The sequence below is a fragment of the Nicotiana tabacum genome, chromosome 20 (genome assembly GCF_000715075.1).
Source record: "Nicotiana tabacum cultivar K326 chromosome 20, ASM71507v2, whole genome shotgun sequence".
In the NCBI taxonomy this organism is placed as follows: Eukaryota; Viridiplantae; Streptophyta; class Magnoliopsida; order Solanales; family Solanaceae; genus Nicotiana; species Nicotiana tabacum.
In genome coordinates, this window is record NC_134099.1 from 133,016,542 (window position 1) to 133,038,053 (window position 21,512).

General features: G+C 36.7%; 1 protein-coding gene across 1 annotated transcript; it reads right to left on the reverse strand.

The window, feature by feature from the left end:
* Positions 1-3,061: 3,061 nt before the first annotated feature.
* On the reverse strand, positions 3,062-6,194 carry LOC107776352 (uncharacterized). Its single transcript, XM_016596241.2, has 5 exons — positions 6,014-6,194; positions 4,735-4,816; positions 4,594-4,639; positions 3,477-3,531; positions 3,062-3,372 (listed from the first exon to the last, which is right to left on the reverse strand). Exons 1-5 carry the CDS (start codon positions 6,036-6,038, stop codon positions 3,194-3,196), a joined length of 387 nt encoding a protein of 128 aa, XP_016451727.2. The 5' UTR covers positions 6,039-6,194; the 3' UTR covers positions 3,062-3,193.
* Between the last annotated feature and the right edge of the window lie 15,318 nt (positions 6,195-21,512).

The following is a 21,512-nucleotide window of genomic DNA, read 5'->3' on the forward strand; positions in this document are numbered from 1 at the left end:
AAAACCCGAAATCTCATGAAATCACAAGATGTAGAATAACTACATAGTGTTATAACTCCAGAATTTCTAAACAAAAGTAAATACAGGAAGTCTAAAGCTAGAAAGGAGAATAGAGAGGGACTCCTCGGTTTGCAGACGCGACAGATATACCTCGAAGTCTCTGAAGGTCGCCTCGCCTTACTGATAGTATGGCTGAGCCGAAGAACTTGGATCTGCACACGAAAAACATGTGCAGGAAAAGGCATGAGTACACCACAACGGTACTCAGTAAGTGCCAAGCCTAACCTTGGCCGAGTAGTGACGAGTAAGGTCAGGGTCCTACTGGTTATATATATATATATATATATATATATATAACAAGGTAAAATAGTATGAAATGTAACAATATAATTAAAGCATTAATAGTTGATAGAGAATAAAATCATAGTAAGAATGTGGCTACACAGAGATAGCAACAGGGGATCTCCCAGGATATCGTCCCGTAGTCCCAAACGTAAATGTGCAAAAGATTTCCCGGAATACCAATCTGTAGTCCCAAAGTAAATATCTAGTATAGGGGAATCTCCCGGGTGTCGTCCCATAGTCCTAAATATAAACGTACAGGGGGATCTTCCGAAATACCGACCCGTAGTCCCAAAGTAAACATGCAGAGAGATCTCCTGGGATATTGTCCTATAGTCCCAAAGTAAACAGACAACAATATCAAGAAAGAATCTACAGTTCTATTCATGAATAAACAGTAATTCTACTCTAAACACATAGTACAAGTAAGTAGTTAAAGCAGGTAAGACAATTAGAACACATAAGCATGTTTTTCCTAAGCTAAACAAGAGGCTTCAAGTACAAGTATTGCTCCATTACAAGAAAAATACAGATATTTACTTGATAAAAATGGGATTTTTCAACTATTAGCACGTGTACGCCCTCGTCACCTTGCGTACACGGCACTCAATAACAACAATACCAAAATCCTAAGGGAAGTTTCCCCACACAAGGTTAGGCAAGCCACTTACCTCGAATCGGTTCAAAATCAATCCGAAATCACGCTCTTGCCATGAGTATCCAACTTCGGGTGACCCAAATCTAGTCAAATTAATATCACAACGTAAATACAACTACAAACAACTAATTTAACTAATGAAATCGAAGCTAAGGCAACAAAGTAAAAAAATGCCCAAAAATTCTCTCCGGGCCCACGTCTCGGAATCAGGTAAAAGTTATGGATTATGAACACTCATTCACCCACGAGCACACTCGAACAAAAATCATTAAAATACGATGCCAAAATTTCCCTCAAAACTCATATTTTTAGGTTGGGGAACTTTTCCTGTTTTCTCCCAATTTTCACCCCAAATCCGAAATTAAATGACAAAACTAAGACTAGATTAATGGAATACAACTAGAAAGGGATTAGGAATCGTTACCCACTGATTTTCTCTTCAAAATCCTCCGAAAATCACCTTACCCCTAGCTCCAGATATGATTTTCCAAGTTATGAACTCAAACCATCGAAATTTCATATTTCTAACCAGAAATTTCTGCATCTGCGGTTATGGGGACGCAACTGCGGTCCCGCACCTGCGGAAAAAGCATCGCATGTGCGAAATTTACTTTACGGGCTGGGTCCGCATCTGCGGTTCCGCATTTGTGGTCACCCAGCTGCACCTGCGATTCCTGGAGCCTTGGCCTATTCCCACTTTTGCGATCACCAAGCCGCTTCTGCAGCACCGCACCTGCAGTCCCACACACGCAGGTGCGGTTATGACAGGTTCAGCAACCTCAGATTTTTGCCTAAGTCCAAATTTCCAATCTGTTAAGCATCCGAAACTCACCCGAGCCCCCCCGGGACCTCAACCAAATATGTCAACCAATCCTAAAACATCATACGAACTTAGTCCAACTCTCAAATCACATCAAACAACTTGAAAACCACGAATCGACCTCCAATCCAAGCCTAAAGAACTTGAAATTTCAAGAATCCTACAACCGATGCCGAAACCCACCAAACCAAGTCCGATTGACCCCAAATTTTGCACACAAATCACATTCAACACTATGGAGATATTTCAACTTTCGGAATCGGATTCCGATCCCGATATCAAAATCTCATTATCGATCCGGAAACTTAAAAAATTCAACTGTCGGCATTTCAAGCCTAAATAAGTTACGGACCTCCAAAACACAATCTGAACATGCCCCTAAGCCCGAAATCACTCCACGGAGATAACGAAATCAACGGAATCGCATTCCGAGGCTGTCTTCACACTGCTCCGACTACGGTCCAAATTCTAAAGCTTAAGCTCTCATTAGGGACTAAGTGTCCCAAAATATTCCGAAACTCAAAATGAATCCTCCCGGCAACTCACAATAGCAGAAACAAACACAGAAAAAGTAGTTAATAGGGGATCGAAACGTTAATTTTTAAAACGACCTGCCAGGTTGTTACATGTCCTATCCCTTATAAAAATATTACTATTTTAGACTTTCGTCCTACTTTTATTTATTCTTCCACGAGGATATGCAGGACATTTTTTTAAGGCAAAGTACTATGCGACGCAGAGCACTTCTATGGTCTTCAACGAGCAAATTCAAAATCATGATTACTACTAAGATTGCACAATTTCACACATCCTTTCTTTATTTTATTTTATTTTTAAAAAAAAGAGCAAATTTGACATACTTAATTTTGAGAAAAGTACACTCAATGACCATGAAAATGGATGGTTTAGATTTTTTGGCCTCCGCTTGCCGATAGACAAACTTTTAAGGTCAAAGTCAAAAATATTGCTCATAGGACAAACGAGAAACAATACTTATTAAACTTGAAAAATAAGATCACCCACTTCCAATGCCATTCTTGCAAATCACCCCTTAATTTTACAATAAAGGGCAAAATGAGAGGAAAAAATAACGCAATGACGTGACCACATCAAATTGGTCGTTATATAAAATGACGTTTTATATCATTATGTAATGATGTAATTAACGATACGATAAAATAAAATTTAAGTAACAATCAAAACAAACATTATATTTAAAGTAACAATACAATCCAACGAGTAACAACCGCTAACCGATCGTTAAAGATATATTGATACAATTGGTACAATGACCCCTAGGAAGCAAGCAAATGAGCATGCTGATAAAAGCCAAATCAATGAGGAAAATATTGAACTTGCTCTGTAACTATGTTCTACTTGCTGAAACTTTTCGTAATGAACTGCACTAATTTGTTGGTGAATCTAAGAAGGGTAACTGTGAAGCTCCATAACTTTTTATACCATGCAAGAATTGGACTTATGAAGGGGTAAAAAACAATCTTGTAAACATTTACTAACAGTTGATACGTAATTTGATGGCTTTTTCGAAACCCTGCAAGGGAAAAAAACAAAAATCATGCCCTGTGAGAATTGATCATTTTTCCTTCTTAAATTCTTCCATTTTGAAGTGTGGAGAAAATAAAGAAATTGACATACTCTCAGCTGCTTCTGGGAAGTAATCAAATGCTGAAGTTAAGATCTTGTACAGTGCCTGTTTTTTTTTTTTTTTTTTTTTTTTTTTTTTAACACGACAAGAAAGGCATGTGTTAATGAAATAGGAACTGAACAAGAATTTGCGATTCCACTTGCCCTGAAAAGTAGAGGTTCGGTTCGGACGGTTATTTTCTAAAATTTATATCATACCAAATTTTCGGTTATTCTATTATGTATAATTAAAATTAGACTTTTCGAAACGGTCTCAATCATGTCGGTTTCTCTTCGGTATCGGTATGATTTGGTTAATTTTCAGTATTTTTTTTAAATGTCATGTAAAAGTTTCTAGTACAAGTAGAATGCAATAATATACATACTCTCTAGACATTTTTACTGTTAAAAGAGTGTTGAATTAAGAAGATTTGAAAGATGGCCAGATTATAGATTCAGCAACTATTCCACAGCAGCATAAAAGAAATTAAACAAAGACAAAAAGATATAAATCACAGGAGTAAAAAAATATTAACCAAACTGGAACTCAAGAATAAAGTCTACAGAAGACTAAATATTCAAAAAGATAAATCTAAATTATACGAAAGGAAACATATTCAATAAAATGTAGTTTTTTACTAATCGCTAGAATACCTTGTGTCTTGCTAATGAATATGATGGAAATAATTTAGTTTCAATATAGGACTAGCATTATAGATTTGGGAATTAGGATTTTGAGTTTAATTACTTATCAGCTTGTAACCGTCTCCATTATTCTAAGGCCCAAGGAAAATTTTAATACATTATTATCTTTAAACTTAATATATAAATATATTTTTCACATGTAAATTTATTCGTTACGGTTCGATATTTTTTCGGTTTATTTTATAAAATAAAAAATCTATCCTAATTATCGGTACGATTATAGATTTATATAAAAACCTACGATTTTATTAAAAGAAACATAAAAATCGGTTCGGCACAGTATGATTCCGTCAGTTTAGTCGGTTTTTAAGTATCCACTTATACCCCTGCGGAAAAGACATTCTTTCTGATTAATTAAGTTGTTCAGTTTGTTTATTATACAAAAAAAAAAAAAAAAAAAAAAAAAAGGTGATGGTGAACATACCAAAAATATCGGTTTCATAGATGATTCAGTAATAACTTGAGCATTCCTGCATGCATTATATGTCACTCAGTATTTAAGCTTCTGTTGATAAAGTAAGAGGCTTAAACTAAAAATGGCTTTTAATAAGTGTGGATTATTTACTTAATGAGTAGTTCTTCTCCATCTCTTGATAATTCATAGCAGCTGCAACCTCTAGTAAAAGGAACTTCCTTCTTCTTCCATTCTGCAATTACAAGTATACTCTTTCAATTTTTGCGTCTAATCTATACATTTATATAAATGAGTTGGTTACAATTAATTGTTAGGTGTGCGAACAAAGTCTCATATTGGTAGCTGAAAAGATTGAGAGTCTACATATAAGGTGTAGGGATCTCTTAATGGTATGAGGCTTTTTGGGAAAAATTGTGCGAGCTTGGCCCAAAACGGACAATGTCACAACATGTTAAGAGTGTCATTGGGCTAGTTTAGCCCAACAACTAGTATCAGAACCCGGATTCAACGGGACGAATATGGTGATGGCAGGATGATGGCGTGGGGCTCGGTTTCTTTATCCTTTCGAGCTTGGACACGCGCACACAAAAAGATGCTAGTTGCGGGGTTCGGTTGCCATAAATACTCTGACTATGTGGGTGGCACATAGTGAATCTCGAAAATTGACCCGTGGATCGTGGTAATAGGCCACGTGGAACTTAGTACGAGGAAGAGATCCATGAATGGTGACAGTGGGCCACGTGGAACTTAGTTCGAGGGAGATTGTTAGGTGTGCGAACAAAGTCCCACATTGGTAGCTAAAAAGATTGGGAGTCTACATATAAGGTGCAGGAATCTCTTAATGGTGTGAGGCCTTTTGGGAAAAACCGTACGGGCTTGTCCCAAAGCGAGCAATATCACACCATGGTAAGAGTGTCATTGGGATAGTTTAGGCCAACATTAATTTTAGCATATCATTGAACACTTAGTATCATCGATCCATTTAAGGAGTCTATTTGGTTATTTGACTCGATCAAGACAGCACCAGTAAGGAGTAATTCAATATGATAAATGGCCAGAAAGTTTAAAAAATGCAATTCGAATTCACTCTCAAAAAAGATTGATTACCTAAATGCCAATTTACTATTGCTGTAAGATCAACACCTTCATAAATGTTGTCTATGCTGAACTCTGTGTTCTGGCCCATGCTCGCGATTAGTTGCTCCAGAATTTTTAAAACCTCCTGGAGCTATAGAGTCGGATTAAGAGCGTAATTCATGTTATTATTAACGGAGAAATAAGGGGAAAACCTTTCTCCATTGAAATGATTGAGGAAAGGAGAAATCATCAAAGAAACAATCTTCAGATATAAGCAATGCTAGTTGGTTCAAATCCTTGTTGTTTATGCTAGAGTAGAACTTTCTAATTGTGTTAGATATGGAAGATGAACCTTTGCCAATATCAGGATTGAGCATTGAAAGCGTGACCAAGGACCTCTTTTTGCTCCTGATATATCCTAGCTTGAATTTTTGTTCGTATGTTGTTCCAATTGCTGCATTTTGAGATTTTAATGGTGGAACGCTTTGGCGATTGCTACACTCCGGCTTGGACAATAAACTATGCCAGACAATTTGGCCTGAAAGTGCCATGATAATAGATAACAGCTTTAATGAAAGATTGATGTTTTATTGATGCATTGGCTTTGTAGGGAGAGAAGGAATCACTGGAGGTATCAAGTGCTTTTCTTAATATTGCTGTCATGTTATGTGCCTTGCTTTAAAATTAGGGTACCACCTCAGAATATAACTGTATGGAGTTAAACTAATAGCAATCTTCTTGACATAAAAACAGATGTTTCCCTCTCTTTTTTCTCCATAAGCATTCAATGAACATTTCCTAAGGCTAGAAGGTTTTATTTTTTGGCAATTTCTTCTTCGTCAGGTACATACTATATTATTTGGAATTTAGTGCATTTTATCTTTAAGAAAGAGACCAATTAATCTACACTTCACTATGCATTTGTAAAATAGATCTTAATGCTTAAATGTGCAAATGTTGTGGCCTAAGAATTGTTACAAGGAAGGGTAGCAAAACGTCCTAGGTACAAAGAATCAAAAACAAGGACACCGAAAGTTTTTAAATTGAACGACTTTTAATGCTGGGATCCGCAGCTGGAATTTGAAGGTCGACCTGCAGTCAGGTATACCATGGTTGAGAGCGAATGCAGTGCCGTTGCTGCTATCTTTATTAGTATGATTTTCCCTCTCTTGGGAATTGGCCTTCTTCCCTTCATCTTTTTGTCAAACAACAATGAAGCAATTGCACTATCATTGATCTCATGAGGCTCGAGATTAATTATGGTGAAGCTCATACTTTCATTGAAATGGATCAAGAAATAATTAGGAGTATATGCAGCATAAATAGAGCTTGCTCATCATATTATATTATATTAAAAAAGAAAAGAAAAGAGAATAGAAGAAGAGGAGAAAACAGAAATATATGTACATGAAATATACTAACAAGGGTTGTGGTGGAGTGGTAAGTACCCTTTCATCCTTAATCAGAGATCTCGGGTTTGCGTCCTAGGTATGGAGTCGCGTTTATTAGGAAGCGCTTTACCCCAATATGGGATATCTCAGTGTGAATCTGAATTTATTCGGACCTCAATACGGGTACCGGACACCGGATGCTAAGTTAGCTATTGACAACATTGTCAAGCATACAATTTGTTACCAACCTCTAGTAGCAGGTTCCCAACTAGGTAACACATTGGGAGGCATGACAGTTAAATATTTTAGACCAGAAATAATTGTAACTTTTTCTAGTTAAACGATTTGTTGTTTTATACTTCAATACCACATCAGAGGGGGTGATTTGTGTGGTGTCCAATTTCTCGCTTAACCTGATTATAGAAGGACCTGGTTTTTCTATATGTTCCAACTATTACTGTTGCGCAATAAATAAGTACAGAAATTAAAGAACATAAAGATTTTACATGGAAAACACCTGGCTCAAAATGTGAAAAAACCATGACCTACTTTCCAGTAAGATTTTCCCAAACTCTCCACTAAAATCACTGAGCAAAAACTGCATTTACAAAAACTCTTTTGTAAACCTAGGACTAACTTTAATCCCGTTGTAGCACATAGCCTCAATTGTTGCGACAACTTCAAGTTAACTCTAACTTGAAAACTCTGAGTACCTAATATAATTGCTTCTAGATAAAGCTGAAAGGTACAATATGAAAACACCTACTACAATTGAACTAGAATAAAAGACCGACACTTGGAACTGGTTCTTCTATCTGGTTCAAGTAGCTTCAGGTTTGCACGCTTGAATCACACACAAATTGCTTGCAAAAAGCCTTGCTATTTTGCTCTCAATTCACGTTTAACTTCTCCGTTTTTGTGCAACACTTGTAATGTGAGAATATCCTGCAATTTATAGAGTTAGTAGATGAAGAAATAACTAGAGTTTTGATGCTACTCTGCCTTGGAGGAAGAGTTCTAGTTGACTTCAACTTCTAATTCCTTCCCTATCTTGGATAGTGTTCTCTTTAAGTAAAGAGTCATTCTCTTTATCAATTATGCAACTTTTTCGATCGGGAGATATTAAATACACCAAGTTAAGCTTATCTCCTTCACGTGCATCCCACATGCTCGAATTTGCCCGTTTTTGTGCACCTGAAGGATAGACCTGGAGGGATGGACCAGGCTAACCTTTTAGTTGGGCCAACACGATTAATTTTACTATGAAGCTGGAAGATTAATTTACTAGCTGTCAAATGTGTCTGTAAAATAAGAACTACCAAATGTTAGCTACACTATTCTTAGTTTCGGTCGCATGTTATGTGTCCAATATAGCCCTTGAAGACCGGAGAGAACCCCCTTCCCCTCCTCCCCTCCCCCCAACCAAAACAAGGTATAAAAAACAAAGTATGTGTGCTTGTCAAACACGCATAAAAAGGCGAATGAAGTATTTAGAGTCAGTTAGTTCAGAATGAGCGTGATCTTATTATATGTATATATATTTTTAAATTATTTTTGTATATGCATATATAACTCAAGTCAAAAGCATTAAGTTTAGTTAAAACCTACAAAAGCCACCCTAGATCCCGGTCAGACAAGCTCAAAGATTCACATATAAAACTAGAATAGAATAAGAGCCCGTTTGGCTTAGCTGATTTAGAGTAGCCGATAAGTATTAGGTGTTGAAAAACACTTTTAAGTACTGAAGCTGATTTAAAAAATAAATAGTTACGTATTTGGATAAAAGTACTGAAATTAATAATAAGCAGTTGAAAAACTGGGTATACGAAGAGTTTTGTTTTAAAAAGAAGTATTTTAGGGATAGAATAGTAATTATTTTGGTCAAACCTAAAGTGCTTATAAACTGAAATTTGATTAGTTGGGGGAGACTAACTTATGGCTTTTGGCTTATTTTTGGCTTATAAGCACTTTTAATTTTACCAAATGCGTAGATAAGCCAAAAAGTGTTTATAAGTCAGTTTGACCAACTTATAAGCTTAGCCAAACACCCTCTGAGCAAATACATAAACGCGTAAATAAAAAATCTCATAATTTCCATTTGCCTAACAAGAAAGGAATATTCCACAGCCTGACAATGTCACTCAACCTCCAGCCATTGTCAAAAACATTCATAATTTAACAATTCCCTGGTTTTAGTCCAGCCTCTGCAATATGAAGCACCAAACTACCTTAAACTAAAGCATCACATCTCATACTGACTTTTGTTCAAATTCAGAAATTGCATCAGTGTCATTCAAGCACCAATATTAGAAGTGATAGTTTCATTTCTTGTTCACCTTTATTAAACCGCTAATTATGAGCTATCAGGGATGTTACAACGGCATATTAGTATCAGCAGTAGTGGTAAAATGGATAAAAGAAAACAGTTATTCACCCATTATCCATTAAAAAATGAGTTGGATAAGAATTTTTTAAAAACAGGTTGAATATGGATAAGAACTATATCATCAATTCAAAAAATGGATAATTAATAGGTTTAACTTTTACATTTGTAATGTCTCAAATTGGGGCTTCCTCCTAAGGTTGTATTGTGGGTGGGGCCCAGCCCAGGACCGCTAGCAAATGGGCCAAACGGGCCGGTTCAAATGGTCCGGTCCCTAACGGTCCTAAAAGCCCACTGTGGGCCGATCCTCACCAAATAGATCGCGAGCCCGGGACCCCGACCCAGACTTGTTACCCGTTCTCCTCCACCTGTTATTCTTGATAGTGATAACCCTTGTTTTTAATTTTTCGATAGTCAATTTTGCATGATGTTGCACCAGGTCAACAATTAAATGATGAAGTTATGAATGCTCTTTATCCTAATCAAACTATCTTTAAAAATGGTAAACGCAACCGAATTTAGATGATACACCTACTAGTCCTGTTAATAACCCAACTGATAATAATCCAAATGATGTCCCGTTTGACCCTCCTGTAGTAATCCCAACGGCTCCTTTGATGTTTTGGAATGGTGGAAGGACAAACAAAAACACTATCCGGTTCTTTCAAGGATGGCTCGAGATATTTTAAGTGTTCAATCTTCAACAGTGGCATCGGAGAGCGCTTTCAGTCAAGCGATACTTCAAATCGGTGATCATAGAGCGTCTATAAGGGAGAGCTTGGAAAAATCTGTACTCTTCAGAGATTGGATCCGTTCGGAAAGAAGAAATTTTGGACTTGCAGAATCACAACTAGAGATAGACGAAGTTTATGAAGAAATGCTAGCGGAACTTGAGCAGGATGTTGCTTCTCCCGGAAGCGGTGATAAACAAGCTTCTTTTCCGCCACCACCAACGGAAATTCCTCCGGACCTTGAAGGATTTATGAAATTTGTTATAGATAATACATAGACTAATATGTAACTTGTATTTTGGCACATCTTCCTTAGTTTTTTTTCCTGTTAATGGTGGTATTAGTACCTTGTTGTGCTCATTCCATTGGGGGGAGGAAGACTAAGAAAGATATTGCCATTTTTTGTTAATGTCGTAATAATAAAAATTATAAGACATTCCCTTGAATATTTCTTTGCAATTTATTTTGTGTTTAAATTTGATATAGTATATATATTATAATAGATTTGACTTTCAGCAAGATCATCTATATTCCACTCATAGATATCTGACCCACTATAACATTGGTGGTAGTGGTCATTGTCCTGTTCTTCTATTAGGACATTTTGAGGGGTTGGTCTAGGATAATAGAACATCTTTTGGTATGGTTTACAAGCATATTTTTCAGAGATTTTATTAATCTCATCGTCTACCTTTAGGTTGTTAGTAGACGCATGCTTTAAACTTAGAGGATTAGCTCTAAATTCACCCAACTTCTGAACTAGAAGTTCCTCAATATCATCAAGACTTCTTAATTTAAAGTCTTTTACCTCAGGAGGTGGTTAGATACTTGTAGTAGTGATTTGCTCTTTACCTTTAGTATACTTCTGTTGAATTTTTTGGACTTCAGCTATAAGTTTGCCCAATTTCTCATGAATCTTAATAACCTGTTCACCCAAAATACTAACATACATATTAGTATAATTGTTTTGAGTGAGCATAGTATTCAGATTATTGGCTGTTATAGTAGCAACATCATTTTCAAATATTTTTGAAAAAGCAGTACAGTAAATAATTTTATCTTTTTCCCTTATGTGAGAAGATTGTTGAGGTAAAAAAATAGAATTAACAATATTTCCATTAGTGAGCGTATAATCTCTTTCTAACACAGAAACATAGTTATAAACATGTTTAGACATAAACTAAGGAACAAAAGCAATAATCTTATTTTCTTGCTAATATCCTCATAAAAATCATTTCTAAAAAATTGTATTAATTCACTAGTCATGTTTTCATGAAATCATTTTCTGAAAACAACCCATCTGGGTTTTAGAAATTCTTCTAAAACTATTTTTCTTGCCGGTGAACCCGGACTAAAATCTATTTGGTTTTCAACCATTATTAACACCATTTGAAAAATCCATTTCGGATGCAGTTGGTTCAAGATCTGTATTGACCTTGACTATATTATCACTTGTGATGCTAATATCATTAATTCTATTACTTTCTCTAATTTGAGATGTGGATGCTCTAGATGGAAAATCTACCACATAATCAATTGGAGAGATATAAGAAGAATTTGATCTAGTTAATCTAGATGATAAACTGATATTATCAGTTTGTACGGGTTCATTGAACCTGATTTTAACAGTGCCATCTGAGATTTGTTCTATTTCTGTAACATCAGTCTTACCAGTGTTTCGAGGGGCAACTGCTTCCTCTATGACCCATTCTTTAAGGAAATCAATTTCATCCCATTTGATAGGTCTTCTGGTGGTTACTTTGGATTTGCCAAAGTTGGTTTCTATAAGAGTAGTTTCATTTTTGAAATCCATAATTTTACACATCAGATTCAAAGTATATAAAAGTTTGTAATAAATCGTATAACAGATACATATAACTTCTGTACCAGGTAAATAATCATAACCGTGTAATTTAATGCTAAGTATCAAAGCATTTAAAGAATTCTCATCATTAAGAGAAATTTGCAAATTGGGATGAGCATTAAAATAAACCGGGCCATAGGCCAAACTGGTTTGCACAGTTCTTATTAGAGACTTTTTTCAGTTCTGGTTTCTGCCATCTCTGAGAGCTGCTATAAAGCTTTCAGATAAGCCTCTTAAAGTAAGTGGCTTAAAGGAGACTTGTATTAAGCCTATATGTATAAATCTATGTGAATCCCTATAAGGGGCTAAATCACTTTCAGATAATAATCTGAACGTAGCATGGTCACTATCTACAGTGATAGTCTCTTCGGTAGTTTTAACTGTCTGTTTTCAACCTATCTTTCAAAAGTACCTAACTGGTATATTACTTTAGGCTTGACTAATGGTATAGTCCACTTATTAAGCAGGTCTAATTGTTGGGGCAATTCATATTCCTCCGTCCTACTATTTTTAACAGTAGTCTTCTTCCTAATGATATTCATTAAGAAAATAGTGTGAAACTTAGCTTCTAAAGGTTATTACTAACATGGCTCTGATACCAATGGAGATACGAGATCGCTTTCGAATGAGGTTCAGGAACTGAATTACAGGAACTTCAGCCCTGGATAGCTACTAACTTCTAGGTAAACCTTAAACCACGGTGTTCCTCACAACCCTTCAACGGCCACCTGCTTAAACGGGTCCAACTGAACACCACCGGTTAGGTTGGCCTAACCAAGGTTTACTGTCGAAATTGGTAACTGCCTGGTCTATACAGTTCTTAACCCATATCTTTATCGGGGTGACACAGTAAACTCCTAGTTATAAAAACATGCTTAGTAAAAAACCTTCGAATACTAAGTTTAACACTAACCTGTTTAGCCTATCATTTAGGCTAATAGTACTACAAATATTGAAGAGGGAGGGAGTAGAATAGTACCAGAGACCTCGTGTTTGTGGCCAAGCGACCTTTTGATTTTATTTCAGAATTCAAAAGCGGCTAATAAAGCTTGCCACCTTGCAAACATTTGTTTGGAAACATCATGTTTAAAATTATTATTAAGGATAAACTTTGCAGCTTGACAATCAGTTTTAATCAAAAAGTTCTGATTGTATAAATCAGTTTGGAATTTCATAACATATTTAACGATAACAAGAATTTATTTAGCTACAGTCGCATAATTCTTCGGGATTCATTCCATTTTCTAGAATAAAATTGAACAAGATATTCTTATTTATCTAATGGAGAACATTGCTTCAATATCCCCACCATAACCAATATCAGAGGCATCAGTTTCCACAACCTTTGCCCAAGTGGGATTAGCGAGAGTTAAACAAGGAAGGTTATTAACCTTCTGCTTTATTCTCTTGACTGATTCTGTATGACTATCAGTCCAAGTCTTTGGGTTCTTCTTTAATCTATCATAAAGAAGAGCAGTATCCTTAGCAAGATCCTTTATAAAAGGAGAAATATAATTCAAGCTTCCTAGAAATCGTTGAAGCTGAGTCTTATCAGTAATAATATCAGGGAATTTAGAAGCAAATTCAATACTTCTATTAATGGGAATAATTCTACCATTTTCGATATTATGACCGAGAAATTTGACATTGTTTTGAAAAATCACCATTTTTGGTTTGGATATAACTAAACCATTTTGGATAATAATTTTTCTAAACAAATCAAGATGTTTAAAATGAGACTCAATATTTTTTGAAAAATACCAAGATATCATCAATATAAACAATTATGAAATCCGTATAAGGAAGGAAGATATCATTCATAATTTTTTGAAATTCGGAAGGTGCATTTTTCAATCCAAAGGGCATCACATTCCATTCATTCTGACCCATTGGAACATTAAAAACAGTTTTATACCTATCCGATTTAGATATCTGAATTTGCCAATAACCTGATTTTAAATCAAATTTCGAAAATATGATGGCAACATGGAGTTTGTCTAATAAATCCTTTTTATTAGGAATATGGTATCTGATCCATTTTAACACCTTATTAAGGGGCTTGTAATTAATAACTAATCTAAGAACTCCTCGTTCCTGTTCAGCATGCTTATTAACATAAAAAGCAGTACAAAACCATTTGGACTTTGAGGGTCTAATCAAACCCTTCTGCTATAAGACTTATGATATGCTTTTTCCTACTCCAAAATTGATTTGGATGGTCACCTACGACAGTACATAGAATGCTTATGTACATTACTATCTGTAAAGTTAATAAAAATACAGATAGGGCAATTGCTGAAATGATCATTGTCGGATTTACTGGTTAACTAAAAGGCTGGTGGGATAATTATCTTACCCATGACCAATGCTTTCAAATAATGAATGCGACTAAGACCGAAGAAGATAAGACTGTCCAAAATTCAGTCTATTCTTTAGTCATGAATGTCATCGAACACTTCTCTAGAAGATGGTCTGACAATAGTGAGACCATTAGACCGATGCTCCAGAATCTGAGGTCTAAACTCTCACATCTTTTAGATGGTATAAAGATGTTTTCTTATCCAGAGTGATGGAATTACCATAAAGTAATAGTACTCATTGGAAGTCTAAATTCATAGATGGACTCTCTCCCTTATTTGCTGAAAGGATTTGAAAGGTCCTCATAGGCACATGGATGAGTATCAATTATGATACTTACTCATATGGTAAACTCTTTAGTGTATGCACTCAAGAAGGTTTAGCTCTGTGTAATGAGATTAAGCTAAACCAGCAAATTAAGAAACATCGTCTCACTGAGAGACAGCAATTAGGCGAATTCTGTGAACAATTTGCCATTGACATACCTTCTAATAGGAAGAAATCCCATAAGAAAAAGGATTTCAAGAGGAAAAAGGGTTTGCCTGAAAAACGTCTGAAACGTTATGAACGAACCCAGAAAAGAAAGGCTTTTCATAAAGACAAAAAGGGTTATATCAAATCAAAAAACCCTCAGGCCTGCTACAAATGTGGACGTATAGGCCATTATGCAAAAGATTGCAAGGTCAAAGATAAAATCAAAGACCTTGATTTAGATATATATAAGCTATATATTATATAAGGCAATATATATACATACTATACATACTATATATACTATATATATACCTACTATATATATATATATATATATATATATATATATATATATATATATATATATATAGTTTACAAGAAATTGTCTTAGATAAAAAAAATTCAAAAAAAATAGCCCGGAACACTTAGGCCCGTTTAGGCCCGGCCCAATTAGCCCGGGACCATGTGGGCATAGGCCCATAGTGGGTCGGTTCCACCCATCAGGACCGTTTGGACCGGGACCGTTTGGCCCAGGACCGCCAAAGACCGGCCTGCCAAAGCCCGGGATCGTTAGGCCCGACCCGTTTAGCCCATTTAGGCCCGGGCCAGAATACAGCCTTACTTCCTCCAAGTTTAGGAGACTAGGAATTTTCCCAAAAATGATCATATTCAATAAGCCATGGATAATATGGATATCCATATTATCCGTCGGTTAACCCATTTTTTATTCATATAAAATGTGGGTCAGATTTGATAATTTATCCGTTTTGCATTACCCATTTTCGATCTGTCCCATATCCGACCCGCCTCGCCCGTTTTCCACCCCTAGTATCAATCATTTATGTCTAGATCCCATAGGAAAATACGATCGACCGTATTAATCATTTGTAACCATTCTGCTCTATGTATAAAAATCTCATGAGAGGCAAAAGCTTAATTTTTGGAAACAAACTGTTCCAGATATTTTTTAAAAAAATATTATTATTACTGAAAGATACTCTTAATCTCACTAACAATAAAATTAATCAAACAGTTGATAAATTGCTCAACAAGGACTCTAGGGCCCAATGGATATGGCGGTGGTCTACGGAACTAGAGATTCTGGGTTCGATCCCAGCAGAGTCGATTCTCATTATAGTTTTGCAAAGGAGATTGTTTAACAAATCAACTAGTTTAGTACAAAAGGCACATAAGATTACAGAAAATGTTCAATATAGAAAGGAAGAAGCAGAATAACTGTATGTGTATAGAAAATCTCCTCAAGGTCAATCTGAAGTACTGCCAGAGATTCTTGAAAGTCACATATTTATTACAAGTGTCACACCTCCTTTTTACACACTCGGAGGTAGTATAAGGGAGTTTTTTCAATTTAACGGACATTATTCGAAATGGGATTATTTGTTCAATTTTTAGAATCACCACTTGGAATATTTTAATTGGTGTCCCAAGTCACCGATTTATTTTAAATCCCAAATCGAGGAAATTTGACTTTCCTTTTGAAGTCTGCGAACCAGAAATTCTAAGTAAGGAATTCTGTTAATCCCGGAGAAGGTGTTAGGCATTCCTGGGTTCTGTGGTTCTAGCACGGTCGCTTAAACTATTATAATTGGCCTATTATCTGATTTATTACATGTTTTAACCTATGATGCATTTTTAGCTTATTAACCGCTTTTAACATTTATAGAATTATTCACAATCATCATACACTTGCAAACCATGTCACATGAAATGCACCCGCGATTTACAACATGTTTTATTCTATTATTATTATTCAAAAATATGGTAGGGTCACATGAAATGCACACCCAAATTGAGATTTATGCATTGCACCTATGCCACGGGAACCATACTCATAGTCACGAGGATTTATTAATCGCGCCTAAAGTAAGCTACGATATTCATTGAATTATTTTTCCTACTTGAGATTATTGCAAAGTCATGAGGTATCGATTTGAAACTAATGGAGGCCTAAACTACCTTATTTAATGTCCAATCCAAAATCTAAAGCCCACCACATTAGAGGCCCATTTATTCTTTGCCTATCTTAGACCCAAATTGCATTTTTCACCTTAGCCCAGATTCAAATGGTTGTCCCCTTTTTAAAAAAAAAATAAAATAAATCCGGCAACAAACAAACATTCCAAATGGATTGAAGATCCAAAAAAAATTCACAAAAAAAAGACAAAAAAAAGCATTGAAAATTCCACAAAAACATAGCAAAAATCAACGAAAAATACTAAAACTCAAACAGTTAACAAGACAAACAACAAAGATCAAAGGAAAAATGAAAAAAATTGATATTAAGAGCAGAAGAAAGCAGTAAGAATTGGAATCAGAATTGGAAATGGATTAAACACTAAATCAAACAACAAAGTAATGCAACCTGAAAATTAGAACAAAGTAGTTAAAGAAGCAGAAAGAACGGACTGTCTTATATACATGAAGATTTGTTGACTACAAAGATGGAGTTTCGACGAGAGAACTCGGACAAACCGGACCGGGCGCGCAGAGCTTCGTCGAAGACCTCGAGTGACAAAGTTTTGAGTTGTGTTTCCATGGAGTTTTCAGCTGCATTTTTGGGTGATTATGGACTGCGCTTGGAGATGATTTTGGCACAATTTAGTGCTGTTTTTCAGCTGAGTTTTTGCTGGGTTTGAGAGACCGTCTTATATACTGCTGTTTTGACTGTTTTTGCTGCACTTTTAAAATTTGGCCTCTTGGGTAGTTCACGATGGTGGAAATTGTTTTGTGGAGGCGGGGGGTTGTAGTGGTTTTGGTAAGGAGGCTGGTTTCTAGAGATTGGAGCTTGGTTCTGGTTGGCTTGTTGTTGTGGTTGGACATAAGGTTGAGCACTCATGACCGTGTATGGCTGAGGAGCATATGTTACGTCTTGGTGGGGGTAATAGTGCTGCGGGGTCCTTTCTGAGAAAAGGGATCTGGGAGTATGGTGTTTTCTTGCACCCGATGATGCCATGGATGTTTTTTCCTTTTTCTTGCCCTTCGCTACTCCTCTAGACCCACCCTGAATGGCTTGGGAGGTAGCTCTGATGGCAGATTGGCTTAGAATTCGACCCGTTTTCAACCCATTTTCAACTATTTCGCCAATCTTGATAGCTTCAGCGAACGGTTTACCCATTGCGGACATCATATTTTGGAAGTAGTCAGCTTCCTGAGCTTGGAGGAAAACTGTGACCATTTCAAGCTCATCCATCGGAGACTTTACCCTGGAGGTCTGTTCATGCCATTTAACTGCGTACTCTCGGAAGCTTTCCGAGGATTTCTTCTTCAAGTTTGTCAATGAGTTTCTATTTGGAGCAATATCAATGTTGTACTGGAACTGCCTGATGAAATCTCTAGCAAGGTCATCCCAGATGTGCCAGCGGGATATATCTTGGTCCATGTACCACTCAGATGCGATGCCAACCAGACTTTCTACGAAATAGGCCTTGAGGAGTTCTTCCTTCCCACCGGCTCCTCGCAGCTGATTGCAATATCTCTTGAGATGAGCAATAGGATCACCGTGTCCATCATACTTCTCAAATTTTGGGGTTTTGAATCCCAATGGCAGATGCACATGAGGGAACATATATAAGTCGGCATAGGATACACTTTTCTGTCCACTCAAGCCTTGTATGCTTTTGAGACTCTGTTCCATACTACTCATCTTCTTCGCAATCTCTTCTTGCTCAGGGGTTTTGGTGGCTTTCTCTTGCCTTACAGTAAACTCATACCGGGGTGGTTGGGAGAAAGTATAGGTGGGAACCTGTGTAGGTTCCAGTGGGAAAGATGGTGTTTGGAACGTGAAGGATGATGGGTCAAAGCTGGTCCTAGGCAGTGTAGGCTGTGCTGTAGCCGAGCAAGGCGGAGCAGTGAAGATATTCGAAGTTGCACCTGAATCTAACACCTGGGGGCGAGCCACAGAAGGTGTTCCCACAAAGTTGGCAGAAATAGTAGGGTATCCTAGTGGGGTATTTGGATAGTTTATGGGGATGTTGGAGGTCCCACTTGCCCTGGGAAAAAGCTCGGGAAATCCAGGGATTGCACTTGGTGGTTCTCTTCCATTTGCCCAGGCGTCCCACATTTCCATCATGCGGAGACGCAGTAACCTGTTTTCCTTGGCAACTACCGATTCTGAAGTTGGGATGCCCGAGATCGGACTCTCATCCGTAATAGGAGCTGTTGGCAGAGTCATTTCTGAAGACATTTCAATGCTTCCCTTCGACCTTGTGAAGTATGGATGCGAAGCCAGACTACCAAAAACCAACCACCTTTCTATAAAACCTGGACTTAATAGTATACAACAAACCGGTCAGTTTGAAGTAAATAACATAGAGGTAATCGCACGTTGGGGTGTGATCCACCTATACAGTCAAATGTGTTTCTACGTGTATCGCAACAGTTGCATGTTTCATCCCGGCTTTACTTATTTTCCCCGATTTTCTCTTCTTTCCACTTCCAATCTTCCATTTTTTTCGTCTCTTTTCTCGCTCTCTTTTCTCATTTTTCCTTTTATTTTTCTTCGGATTTCTTTTCTTCCTTTTTGGGTTTTTCTTCTAGGTTTTTCTTTTCACATCCCTTTCTTATTGGAGTTATTTACAAAATCATGACCGGATCCGACGAGGATTTCCTACGTATCATGACGCAGCATGAATCAGATCATTACGTAGTTCAAGAAAATAAATGCGAAAAATAAAGAAACAATTTATTTTTTTGGAATTTTCGATTTTCATTAATAAAAACTCCTAAACTTTCTATTACAAAAGACTTCAAACTACTCATTTTCTTGGAACTGCGAACAGACTCAAAATAAACCAAAATACAGACTCGATAAATGAAAAATCAGGAATACATTAAGGCTTCGACTCCTGGGGCTTGTGGGACATCATTCGGTCTCGCCACGGGCCTATATGTGAGATCCCCTTGAAGTTGCTCCAAATCACTCATTATCTGGTAGACAAATATCATCACCGCAACGAAGAAAGTGGTTTGTGTCATGTCCTCACATGCTTGGCATTTCATGACAATGTAGTCAGCAATAGCTCTAACCCTCTCTCGGATTCTACCCTTTTTTCTGAAGCAGACGCCCGAATTGCTGATTCCTGGTTTCTAACACTTGAGAGTCGTAAAGTTGTTGATTTTGCAATTGTTGTATTCCTTCCTCCATCTGAGCCATCAAATCATAACAGTTTTCCTGTCAGCTTTGAAATCTTTAGCCTGCTTGGTTGCCTCATTCTCAAGAGTAGTTACCTTTCTTCTCAGACTAGTTTGTCCCTTCATATTTTCTCTTCATTTGTTGCACAAACTATGTCCGACCTTTTGCATTTTCCGCTAATTGAGCCCGGGCTTTTGCTAGACTGGCCTCAGAATTTTCTAGGTCATCTTGACACTCAAGGGCTTTCTTTTTCAGACTGCTTATAAGCCTTTCATCTGCTCGGCTTCTTTCCGGGTTTCTAGCAGCTATTTTCATCTTCCGGATTTGAGCTTTGAGGGCTTTATTTTCTTGATTTAGTTTTTTCTTTTCTCCGTCATCTGTGGCGGCTTGCAAACCATTTTCAAATTGAAGGTCCATGACTTGCCTTTCCAACTGGCTTATTTTAGCCCTGTAGCTTTCTTCTTTTGCCAACCAGCCCCACTGCTCTTGCGAATCGCTAGTAAATTGTTGAACGTGGACTCTCTTAGCAGGTCTCTCAGGAATCTGAAATCTTTTACCGAACCAAAAAATGTACTTAGGGTCCACTTCACCTCTAGCTAGATCTCGCACCATGGTCTTAGGTTCAAGAAATCTACATTCATTCCACACCTGGCGAATTCTCCCTTCTGGAAATACGGCTTTTGGGCCCAATTCAATGACATGTTTACTCAAATTTTCATCATGGGAGACGGTTTGAAATCTTCCTAATTGGCGCAAAACCTGTGGGGAGCATACGGCTGGATGCTCCGGATGCCCATTAGGAGGAGATAACACACTTCAGCTGACATGTATACTGCTTCGGTGACAGGAAGTCATCCGAATGCCCACTCAATTTTATCGGCAGTCAAGGAGCTCAAATGTGTAAGCCAAGCTTTGGATTTTGGATGTTGCCTCTTACTTTTCGATAGAGGGAACTTTTAAGAAAATGTTTTGAATTTCTGAGCTTTTTATTTATTTACAAAAGTATATCTAAAGAAAAGCAAAAATATTTTTGGACTTCAATTTTTTTTCAATTTTGTTTTATTTACATTTATAAAAGAAATACCTTTAAAGAAAGAAAAGAATATTTCCCCCTTTTTGTTTTTTTATTAATATTTTGGAAAAATACTTCAAAATAAAGGAAATCCGTATTTTGGATTTTGATTTTTGATTGATTTTTTTATTTCTTTTTTTCCATATGAAAGACTTTAGAAAGAAAGAAACTAATTTTTTTTTGAAATTAAAAAAATTTCTTCCCCTTTTTTTGAATTTTCTAAGGAAATAATTCTAAAGAAGGAACTAAAAGAAAATATTTTTGGATTTTTTTTTGAAAATTGGGGTCGGAACCGATGAGGTTTGCCTGCGTATCTCACATCCGGTGAGAATCAGACCCGTGTAGTTCGGTCAGTTTTGACGGAACAGGGGAAACATGGCACTTGAAAATTTTGGCTCATTTTGGAATGACTTTTTTTTCAGAATT

Coding starts and splice junctions, on each gene's coding strand:
- LOC107776352 (XM_016596241.2), bottom strand. CDS start 6,038: ATGCTCAATCCTGATATTGGCAAAG. Junction 4,640..4,734: donor GGAGAAGAACTACTCATTAA/GTAAATAATCCA, acceptor TAATGCATGCAG/GAATGCTCAAGTTATTACTG. Junction 3,532..4,593: donor CTATGAAACCGATATTTTTG/GTATGTTCACCA, acceptor AAAAAAAAACAG/GCACTGTACAAGATCTTAAC.